This window comes from Pteropus alecto, unplaced genomic scaffold (genome assembly GCF_000325575.1).
Source record: "Pteropus alecto unplaced genomic scaffold, ASM32557v1 scaffold202, whole genome shotgun sequence".
Taxonomy (NCBI): Eukaryota; Metazoa; Chordata; class Mammalia; order Chiroptera; family Pteropodidae; genus Pteropus; species Pteropus alecto.
In genome coordinates, this window is record NW_006432451.1 from 1,331,962 (window position 1) to 1,344,106 (window position 12,145).

The window sequence follows — 12,145 nt, forward strand, 5'->3', positions numbered from 1 at the left end:
ACCATGTCTAGAAGAAAATGTAATACAAGGAATAAAAAAACATTCCCTGTAGTATTTTGAGCTACAGAAAAATTTAACAACATGAATTTAGGAATGTAAGCAAAGATGAAATGACAGAATGAGATAAAAGGGAACAAACTGAGGGATCTTTATAAAACGAATACATCAGAAATAACAACAAAAAAAATTGAATAAATATGGCTGAAAAATAAATCCATAGAAGGCTTGAGATAATCATGGTAAGAAAAAACAAACATTAAAGAGAGAAGATGACAGTCATAAAAGATGAAGACAATGAAATGAAGAAACACAGAATCTGAAACAGAGAACCCAACAAATAAAAAAAAGTATTCATCAAGAAATACAAGACGTCTTCCTGCAAATGAAGAACTGCAGCTCAAGAGCACAAAAACTGCTAAAGAACAAAAAAGACAGACTTTGTCAGGCATATAGACTTTTTTAAAAAGGAAGAAAAAAAAGAACGTCACTTTCGTTTTAAAGGAGAACCTTAAGCTGGCTTGTCTTGTCCCCACCAACAATCAATGCTGCCAAGTGACAATGGAGAAATGTCTCCAAAGTTCTGCGCAAAAGAAAGTGTGATGCAAGAATACTTCACTCAGCCAAGTTGCATTCAAGTATAAAGACCAGAATTATAAAGTACAGAAAATACGGCATTCATGAGCCATCCTTAAAAAACTTAATGATGGAATTCAGCCAACCAAGAGTTTAAAAACAACTCAGGAATGAAGAAGTGATGGTAAGTGTACTGATGGTGAGTCACAAGTCGGTTTAAATGTAAAATCAAGGCTAAATAGCCATCAGAATTATGGTTTCAGAGAGGAAGAAGATGCATAGCTGTTGGCATTATCGATATAGATATAGTTAATACAAATTGGGACGTAGAGGAGATAAGGTGGGAGAAAGCGCAAGTAATTTCTTCATCTCAGAGCCTTGAACCATGTCATCTAAAAAGGAAACTTTATTAAAAAACAATTTTAATTTCTTAATGTTTCTCATCTTAACTTCAGAGATCTTTTAGAAACTAATATTCTTTTTCTTCTGATTCACATAAAATTGATTTAGTATTTATTCTTTAAATAATATGAATTGTCCCACTCTAATAAAAGCATTTCTACCTAGCCTTCTAGCTGGAATTTCCTAGAGATGCCTAGAATGCTGTTCATCCAATGTCAGTAGTTATCTCTGGGTGGAGGTTTTCATAAAATCACCTGAACTGCCTTCGATTCTTATAAGAATGTATCATTTTTACAAAAATAATTCATTATTCTAAAAAAATTAGGTTGGTGAAATATCTGTCTTCAACATGGAATCTAGAGACTTTTCAGTCTGATTTATTAAGAAAGCATAATGGACATGTATCATGTTAGAGGAATGTGCACTAATAAACTGAAATTCAATCTGAACAAAAAAGAACATATTAAAGTTTGAAAATATTATCATGGGGTAGGAACTGTAACTTCTAATTAAAAACAACCTGGATGCAACTTGATGCAATCCCAATCAAAACTCCAGGAAGTTATTTTGTAGATATCAACAAACTGATTCCAAAGTTATATAGAGAGACAAAGGACCCCGAATAGCCAAGTCAATACTGGAGGAGAAGGACAGAATCAGGAAACTGACACTACCCAATTTCAAGATTTAAAGATCAATATAACAAATTAGAGAGCCCAAAAGTAGACCCACATTAATATAGTCAACTAATCTTTGATAAAAGAGCAAAGACAGTACGAGCAAAAAGTTGTTTTCAACAAATTGTAATGAAACCGCTATCCACAAACAAAAAAATCTAGACACAGACTTTACACCCTTCGTAAAAATTAATTCAAAATCGACCACAGACCTAGATGTAAAAGGCAAAACTATACAACTCCTAGATGATACAGGAAAAAACCTAGGTGACCTTGGGTATGGAGATGCCTTTTTTGATACAAAACTAGAGGCACGATCCATTAAAGAAACAACTGATTAAGTTGGACTTTATTAAAATTTAAAACTTCTATAACACTACGAAGACAAGCCGCCAACTGCAGAAAACATTTTTAAAAGATACATTTGATACATTTGACTGTTATCCAAAATATACAAAGAACTCTTAAACTCGACAATATGAAAACCTCACTACAAAATGGGCCAAAGACCCGACCAGATGCCTCACTGCAATAGATACACAGATGGCAAGTAAGCATATAAAAGGATGTTCAACATAATATGTCATAGATACCACTACACACCTATTAGAATGGCCAAAATCCAGAACGCTGACACCACCAAATGCTGGATAGGCTATAGAACAACAGGAACTCTCATTCATTGCTGGTGGGAATACAAAATGATGTCACTTTGAAAAAGTTTGGTTCTGATCTTGGAAGCTAAGCAGAGTTGGGCCTGGATAGTACTTGAATGGGATTCCACCTAGGAAGACCAGGTGCTATAGGCATTAAAAAAAAAAAAAAAAACTTTGGTGATTTCTTACAAAACTAAATATACTCTTGTTACACAATCCAACAATCATGTTTCTTTGGGTATTTACCCAAAGGAGTTGAAAACTATGTCCACACAAAATACTGCACACAGATGTTTACAAAAGCCTTTTTCATAACTGCCAAAACTTAGAGGCAACTAAAATGTCCTTCAGTAGGTGAATGGACAAATAAACTGTGATACATTCAGACAATGGAGTATCATTCAATGCTAAAAATAAATAAGCTATTGAGCCATGAGAAGACATGGAAGAACCTTAAATGCATATTACTAAGTGAATGAAACCAGTCAGAAAAGGCTACGTACTGCATAATTCTGAAACAGTAAAAAGGTCAGTGGGTGTCAGGGGTGAGCAGAGAGGGAGGGATGAATAGGCAGAGCACAGAGGATTTTTTAGGGTAGTGAAACTACTCAGTATAACATGATGATGGATACATATCATTATACATCTGTCCAAACGCACAGAACATACATCATCAAGAGTAAACCCTTATGTAAAGTATGGACTTTGGGTGATAATGTGGTGTCAATGTAGGTTCATTAATTGTAGCAAATGTGCCACTCTGGTACAGGATATCAATCAGGGAAAGTTGTGTGTGGGTAGAGACAGGGAGTATATGGTAACTCTGCACTTTCTTCTCAATTTTGCCGTGAACCTAAAACTGCTCTGAAAAGATTTTAATTAAAAAAAAGAAAGAAAGAAAAACCAGCATGGATGTTTCCAGGAATTACGGATGGTCTAGTAGAGGTGGGACACAGATGAAGAGAAGGAGCAAAGGTAAGGAGTGGAATGAGGCTGGAGGGGCCAGCCAGGACTTCTTATCCTGTGGGTGATGGAGAGTCACTGAGTGTTGAGCAAGAAAGTGAGGTGACACGTGCTTTCGAAAGATCACTGTGACAGCTAATATGGATGATGAATTGGGATGGTCAGACGTGCATGAGAAACAAATTAGGCAATTACTGGCAGAGTCTAGGAGTGAAACAAGGTTCTAAACGGAGACAGCAGCAATGGGGCTGCAGAATTCTCCAGAGCTCAGTACAGATCAGAAGTAGAGGCTGAGAGAAAAGACAAGAGCCTTCTGAGGCCGCCACAGCATTCTGGACATAGTGAATTGGAGGTACTTTAGGAGAACTGGTGGACATGAGCCCCTGACACCTGGATTTAAAAGACTGGAGTTCAGGCTAGTGGGGGCCAGGCATGTAGGATGGAGGTGACTTGCTCATGGGTGGAAGGTAAAGTACAGAGTTGAGATCTCCTAGAGAGAGAGAAAAGAGGGCCCGAGGGCAGAACAGTAGGGAAAACCACACTTTCGGGGACAGGCAGAAGATCCTACAAAGGAGGCAGAAGTGGAAAAAGGAGGTTCAGGAAGGGAATGGTGAGACTCACAGAAGCCAAGAGAAGGAGGTGTTTTCCATAAGTCAGCATCAAGTGCTACAGAGGAGCTGAGAAGGATGGGGCCTAAAATCAGGTGACTTTGCCACCTTTTTACAGGGACAAGTATTTTTAAAATTAACTCCAGATCTGACTTAAAATCCAAATAATCATTTAACAGGGTGTGATATATCATCAATAAGAGAACAACTGAATAAATGACAGCATACCCACACCATGGAATCTTAGCCATTAAAAAGAATGGATTAGAACCAGCTGACTTAGGAACTCTGTGAGTTACTGAGTAGAAAATTCAAGAAACATCAAGTGTCTATAATACAATCCCATTTTTGGTAAAGCAATGACAAAATCTTTATGATTTATGATCATGATTAGAAAGAATGAAGATTAGAAAGATACATGGCAGATGACCAGAGAAGGGGAAGGGGTGCTGTGGGGGAGAGGGAAGAGGATACAGCAAGTAATAAAGAAAAATAAAACAGAACACTAAACACTATATAAGAAATGGTTATAGTCATTCTTTTGTTTAAAAAAGAAATTTTAAAAAATGCACACACAAAAATGACTTAAATCAAATCTCCATTGAGTTAATTGAGTGCCAGGAGTGGCCCTAATCTGGTAGCAGTTGCGGGAAGCCAGGAAGGGGGTGAGAACCAAGGACATCGATGGGCGAGGCGACACTGTGAGGGCATCTGGGCTACGTGCAACTGGCTGGTGAGAAGGAGAAAGGCACCCAGAGTCTCGTTTGAGTTCTGGGCAAAGTACAGGGACAGGGAAAGGTAATAACAGCAGGATTGAGATTTGAGAATTTATGGACACAGCAGATGGGAAGCCACAAGGGGTCTGGAATGGGGATAAAAGAAGAGTCTGTGAATGTGAACGCATACAAACCTGGGTGAGAAAGGACCAAGGGACAGGAGACCAGGAGGCCCACAGACGAGCCCTGAAGGCTTGCCTCATGAGTAGAATGTGGCTAGAAGTCTCCAAAGTTATGTGAGAAAACTGGAAATTCAAGAATGACACTGCCTTTTCACGAAGAGGTGCTGAAAGTGAAGAAGGAAGCCCCTGCCCCTCCCAAAACCAAAGCCAAAGGAAAGGCTCTGAAGGCAAAGAAAGCAGTGCTAAAAGGCATCCACAGCCACAATGCAAAATGAAGATATACCTATCACCCACCTCTGACAGCCCAAGACACTGTAGCTCTGAAGAAAACCCAAATGCCCTGGGAAAAGCGGTCCCAGGAAAAACAAGATTGACCACTATGCCATCAAGTTCCCCCCGACTACCGACTCAGCCATGAAGAAGATGAAAGACAACAATACACTCATGTTCACTGTGGATGTCAAGGCCAAAAAGCACCAGATCAAACGGCTGTGAAGAAGCTCTTTGACGTTGACGTGGCCAAAGTCAACACCCCGATCCAGCGTGATGGAGAGAAGAGGCATATGTTCCCCTGGCTCCCAACTAAGATGCTTTGGATGTTGCCAACAAAATTGGGATCATCTAAACTGAATCCAGCTGGCTAATTCTAAATACAAAAACTTTTCACTGGAAAAAAAATGACACCAACTATAGCAAAGTTATCAACCAACATACACATTTTAATTGCAAAATGTAAAAACTTTCATTACATAAAACTTTAATTTACATACATTCTTTACACGGTGGAAGTCTTTACAAGTTTGCAGTACATTAAGTTACTGTCAATATTCTGCACTGAACACACATTAACAGCTTAGACCAGCTTAGACCGTTTAGAGCATGAGCAGTTGGGACAGATGTCTGTCTTCCTTCGATTACTGGGACCATCCAGGCCCACCACTCCGGTTCCCTGAAGATGAACTGCAGCTGTCTGGCTGCTCACCCTGACAGCAGGGAAGAGGCTGAGCAGAGTTCCTGGCTTACCTCTGCCTCTCCAGTCTTCTCCCTCAGCCTGTGACTGACCTTCCTGCAGGAGGGAGAGGGAAAAAACACTGCAGCCAGCATTTTTCTGAGGGCGAAACTACAGAAAGAAGTTTGGAGGGAAAATTGGCTATGATGAGACTGGGGCTTCTCTGGGAATGCTGTGTGTCTGTCTGATCCTGTCACCAATTCTCACAGATAAGTGACTGCTGTTTCTCAAAAGGTCACAAGTGCTCTGAGGGGTTTAAGTCTGAAGACTAGGACACTGCCAAGTTGTGAGTTAAGGTGGCTTCACAGGATGACCTCATCCAACCCACAGAGTCCTTGTGAGGAGAGCAAGTTAAAACTGGCACAAAGCAGATATCCGGACTCCCCAATTTGTTTAAAACTCAAAACTAAATTGGTTTCCTTTCTTTGCACGGGTGCTTGCAGCTGTGGCTTACTCTTGGATTGATGCTGGCTGACTCTGAGTGACAGACGCACTAAGTGCAAGAGGAACGGTCTCCAGGCCGGCCCCACTATGTCTGGACAGTACCAAGCCTCTCCTTGGAATTATGTAACATTTCTCTTCTCCACTATTCTGAAAATGTCTGGACATTTCATGTCTCCAGAGAAAGGAAAATGACAGATTATTTAGCTCTAATGCTTAAATTATGCAGGGAGGGGCAACCAGACACTAAGAGACCAGGACAAGAGATAAGCCGGCGGAAGGCTTTCTCACCAAGGCCAGCATTTAAAGCTACATTGTGTCCAGGGTAGGCAGACTTGCATATAGCGCATGAGGGGGAGAGCACCTGCCTATCTTCTGAGATGCTTTTGTAGAAGCTGTTGGGTACTGGGAGGCTGGGGGTGAGGCATCTGGGGATACACATGCCGCCGGTGACACAGCACATTCCCAGAGCCTCCTATTTTTCATTTGCTACAGAGTTATCTCTATAAGCACCTCACCTTCTTAACTCCCTGGCCCTGACATGGATAGGTTCTGTACACGATATGCACAGGTCCACATGGAGAGGATCTCAAGCTAACTTACTGTTTCAAAGCTCATCTCTGGCACTCCCTTCTGTCAACCAATTTTAGTGGGTGATGGGTCATGACTGAGAGTTAATGAGTATAGAACTCAGGAGAATTTCTCCTCCACAACTAAGAGAACTCAAATGTTTAAAAGACTCTTCTGTTCAACAACTGATTCTCAAAAGGTAGACAAGATCACCTCTGCCCAGGGAACCAGACATGCGGTTTTCACTCTTTCTCCTAAAACCTGGCCTTCTCCTGCAGGGCAAGGATTAGATGAGAAACAAACATCTGCTTTGGAGTTTTCAATGTTCACTATGGAAGCCATTGGTTAATGAGCAAACTCTCATCTGGGCTATATTAAAATGGCTGAGGCCATCACCTGCAGCTAAGGAACTTGAGATTTCATATTAAAATAATTATTCCTACACTGAGGCCTATGCTGGATTTTGGAAGAGAACAGAAAACTGAGAACTGAAAAACAAGTGATGTAAACTCCAAAGGGACCCACAACTGGAATTGGGCAGACTCCCTCTTCTGGTCACACATCTGGAAACATGGAATGACAGGAAAATGGCTGGACACAATTCTGTTCCAGGCACATTCACTCAAAGAATTTTCAAATGAGGGAAAAATGAAGGCTTTTTATAAAAGTCATCTGGTTAGAATCTCTCCTCCTCCATTTCTGTCCAAAACAGTTTTAAAAACAAATCTTGAAGAGTTTCTGCTTTGCTGACCTGTCTCTAGGTTCTCCTACCCCAAAGAGGGCTCCCTTGAATCAAGTAAACCATTTTCGTTCTTGGGCACCGCACTGTGCTGAGGCAGGACAATAATATGCTACAGAACCAACTACTTACCTAACAGCAGTTAACTGTTCTAAGCCCTAGTTTCTTTACCTGTAAAATGAGGATGATACCTACTTAACAGGACTGAGTAAAGATTAAAGGAGATTGTGGACTACACAAATGTTGTTATTCCTTTCTCTTAAAAAATGAGCCCAAATCTGCTAATTTCATAGATTGTTTTACATATCACCAAATAGGTAGATTGTTTTCATAAACCATTATTATGCAATTTCTCTCTTCTCTAAAAATGAAAGGATAAAGTCTGCCTCTTTTCAGAAGCCAGCACAAGTGTACTAATACTTGATTCCCAAGACCTCCGGACATCTAGACATAAATGCTTCACACTGGTGCAGAAGCAGCCTTTCTTCCCAAAGAGCTGATTTCCAGGGATACCAGTCTTTGCTCTGGGAACTTATAAGGAAGTGAACCTAACCCATGTGTGGAGGTCACATGTCACCTCTTACTTAGTAAACACTAAACAAACTCCTGAGCAAGTCCCTCTTTTTAGAGCCCTGCAGTTTTGTTCTTATTGTGGTGGTAGAAGCGGGAGTTGGTTAGGTGATCCCACCATGCCCCACAACCTTTCCTCACTAATGAATCTCTTCGCTACACTGGGTCATGTGCTTCCGTGGAGGGGCTGAGAGCAAGGTGAGCCGGGGAAATCCCGCAGGACTCCCACACAAAGCCTTGGGTGACTAGAAAGGGACTGGTTAAAAATCCCAAGCCACTTCTGCAGGACTTTCAGCGCTGGATTCGGCTTATCAGAATTGCCTTGAGAAGAAGACGAATTACTTCCATGTATCCAGTAATTAAGAGCAGAAAACCCTGTATGGAGAATTTGTCTGCTAAAAAAAAAATGTATATTCAATTCTGAACTGGACTGATTTTAAGTAAAACGAGTGGTACGTGCACAAAAGTCTCTACTTATCTGCTGCCATACCATTCTTTGTTGAACTGCTTACAGCTCAGGGGCTGAGGGGACTTCCAGGGAATGCCTCCAAACACCCACATGTGCGAGGGTTTCTTAGTTTCCAAAGTTTTGAGCTGAAGTGGGTATTTTATGAACATTTAAGGTATAAAGGGCAGGAGTGAAATGGGGAAGGAACACACAGTAATTCATAAAAATGAAACAGAAATCTCAATCATCAAAACAGTTGTTTTGCTCCTAAGGAAGCCTCTCTTTTCTTAACCCGAAGAGTCAAATTTAGGAAAACACAGAGAGGCCTCTAAAGAACTTGTTTCCATATAATCCTTCCTCCCTATGTGCGGCAGGGATAAGGAGGACATGGCAAATGCTTGAAAAGCTTGCACAAAGCTGGCCTCTAAATGATCCCTCTGAGTTAAAACCTCTTAAATCATAACTGTTTAGCAAGCATGACTTTTATATGTACAAAAAGTTTTGGTTTTCCTCATTTATCAACACAAGACGTTGATTCTTTTAAGAAAAAATTCCCTCAGGTACACTTCATCTTAGTTTCATCTAAGCCCATGGAGGAGGCTCTGAATGTTTCCACTCCAAGCTCCGTGAACCCTGACTGTCCTTTGCAAGCCCACAAACAGGCAGTTTTAGTGCCCCACTGCTGCTCATGAGACATACAGAGAAAGAGGGCCTGGGGACAGGTACAGGGGCACTGCTGAGGACCCCGCAAGGAGTCACACCCACTTCCCTCACCACTGCCTGCCTCTGGTCCCTGACCCTGACAGAGACACCTCCTGTACCCATTTGATTTCTGCCATTCAGAATCAGGGGCCGCAGAGTGGTTTGTCTTCCTTCATCTTGCTAATAGCATGATGAGAGACCAGATATCTAGCAGTTAATAAAAGAATAATAAAGAAAAAGAAACAAGAAAAGAGTGTCCTTTTACACTGTTTGATTAATACATACTAAAAGCACTTACAGGAAACAATGAGCACAGTGAATTATCCAATCAAAAGGATATAGCTTATATTATTACAAAGAATAAAAATACCTCACCTTGTTTCCCAGTACAAAGAGGAAGATCATTTTAGTCGCACACCCAGCTGGCAAACACTTTGGATCTGGAGTTCCTTCCCCAACCACATTACAACATCAGCTTGACACATCTGTAAAACATCTTCCCTGCAGAAAGTCAGACCCTAAAGATCAAACCTGGGGAGGCGCCCTCTCCCCAGGCCAGCACTCTAACTCATCCCCCTCTGAAGACACTTGGTAAAAGTAACACAGTTGACAGGAATGGTGCTGCCTCAGCAGTAAAGGGCTCTGGCTCAGCCAAAGGAGAGGGCTCCAGAAGCCCAACTGCTGAGAAACCACCTGGATAAGTAAGGGAAAAGGGAAGGAGTTATGGGTGGGGGATGGGGCAAGTGCAGAAAAACCTGATAAAATGGAGAAAAGTATTTAGAAATGACCATTTCAATTACAATCAGACTCCAGTCTGGCATCGCTGAGACTCTAAGAGCCATGGACTCTGGGAAAGAAGTGTACATCTTGAAAGCAATTTGAGGTTATCTGATCTTTTTTCACTGGTTCCAGACTCTGTTCTGCTTGGGAAACTGCAATGGCTTCTTTAATCAGCCATGGCTTTCCTAAAAAAGTACAAGATGGTGTGGTCAGGAAGACAGGACACACAAGCCATCTGGTAAAGGATGGCTCTGAAGTCAGAACCTGTTGGCTGCCCTCTCTGTGGCCAGGGAGCCAGCAGAGGGGATCATGTAAGTGAGGGAAGGCACCAACCCTGTTTCCTGCCTGAAGGGCAGCCTCATGGCTGTGGTGCCAAAAGACCTAGAAGAGCCCAGTCTCTCTCAGACAGGTATTGGCAAAGTCCTGGCCAAGCAGCAGGGCTGGAAGAGTCTGGCTGGCTCTGGTCATCACCTCCAGCATACAGCTGGCTCACAAAGACATGCACAGGGCAGGTAACTAAGTAACCAGTCCCTGGAAAGTGTTTCATTGTTTTTGTTTTTATTTCCTCCTTTCAATCTGGTCTTCGGCTTTAAAAGCTGTTCCTCCACACAGTTCTGTTTCCTATAGTACTGAGAGGGTGGTTGCATCACAGATGACCAAAGGCTGGACCCCTCTGGCTATAATGTAGACCTTCCAGTGGGTGGCACCAGCATAGCCTTGAAGAGAAACAGCAACAGGAAAGCATGTTAATGTCAGGGGCTGGGCACACCTGTGGGCATGAGCAAGGCAGGTCTGCTGAAGCTGCCCTCGGGGCATGCCTGCAGAGTCAGGCAAATCTTGCTCTCAAGGTCTTTTAGCTCTTCTGGGCATAAATATTCCCAGTTACTATCAGATCTCACTGTAACCTGACATCCGCCAGGAGCCACTTTGAACCAAAGCGCTTCACCTCCCCTCATCTGGGTAATTGTGAATTACAACTCAGCAGGCTTAACAAAGGCAGTATGATCTAGACGAGGCTGGTGTTGGGCATCAATTCTCACACTGATCTCATCTTTTTCAGCAAGAAGACAAGAGGAGTTCTGAGGGGGAGTGGGACTCCCACCTAAGTCCCCTGAGGTTATTTACAATATGGCCTCATTACAGAACATCCAGATTAACCTAAACCAGCGTTTCTTAAATTGTGTTCTGCAGACAGTAGCAGCACCCTGTAAAACTGTCCGAGAAAAACAGGTTCCGTGGTCAAGTAAGTTTGAGAAACGCTAGGTTCCCCCAAGGCTTTTTGGAAACTTTTGTACACTAAAGTGCACTATATATCGACAAGACAGGCATTTCCCAAAGTCAACTGACCCAAGGAGTCCTATTTGTCACAGACCTTTCCGAGGGGTCCCTGTTCCCACCCCAGGGGTCAAGAATGACCTGAAGAACTTTTTAGGAAACACTGGCCTACATTAATTTGAGTGGGCTAGGAAGATAAATTTAAAAACTTTAAAAACTTTAACACTTCAATAATCTGATGGAAAATTTTCTAGAGTATTATGTACCCTACTCATCTTTAAACAGAGAGCACTGAATAAAATGTAACCTCTACATGGTGACTCAAAAAAGGTCACTACAATCAGTGACTATATAATCCTGGCAGATGTGCGGACTCACCAGCACCTGACCCCTATGTCATTCTTGAAAACACCTCCCATCAGGTTTTCTGGTAGTCTGTAACCCTGTCCCCGTCCCCGCAACCTTCATAGGACAATGCTTATTTTGTTGAAAAACACAGAATTTGCTTGTCAAATAAGCATTCTTAAGGGTCCCTGAGGTGCTAGAGCAGCCATCCGTCCTACAACCATTGAATTCTTCTTCTCCACTATCAGGGTCTGCTCTCCTGTCCTCATTTGCAACGTGGCAGCTGCAGCCATCGCTTCTATTCCTGCCACTGCTTCAGGCGCCCACTGTTCTCCCCACCATTCCCTACCCCTCTCCTTTTCTTCAAGACTTGCCCTCTTCCTCTTGTTCTCTTCCATCTCCCATCCCTTCTCCACATTCCTGTCATGTGGCTGGCCTTTCATGGGCACTGTCAACCATAGGGCTCCTTTCCCTCTGGTCAGCAGACCA

General features: G+C 42.2%; 1 protein-coding gene across 7 annotated transcripts in view; it reads right to left on the reverse strand.

The window, feature by feature from the left end:
- Positions 1-5,475: 5,475 nt before the first annotated feature.
- CUNH6orf89 (chromosome unknown C6orf89 homolog) overlaps positions 5,476-12,145 on the reverse strand; it is a 33,737-nt gene continuing 27,067 nt past the window's right edge. For 6 of the 7 annotated variants that reach the window (XM_006907314.3, XM_015585911.2, XM_015585908.2 and 3 more), the window contains one exon: positions 9,511-10,752. In XM_006907314.3, the coding sequence (XP_006907376.1) occupies positions 10,658-10,752 (95 nt within the window). In that variant the 3' untranslated portion in view covers positions 9,511-10,657. Of the gene's footprint in view, positions 5,844-9,510; positions 10,753-12,145 lie in introns of those variants that run through there. The other variant, XR_003044963.1, reaches the window with a different exon arrangement.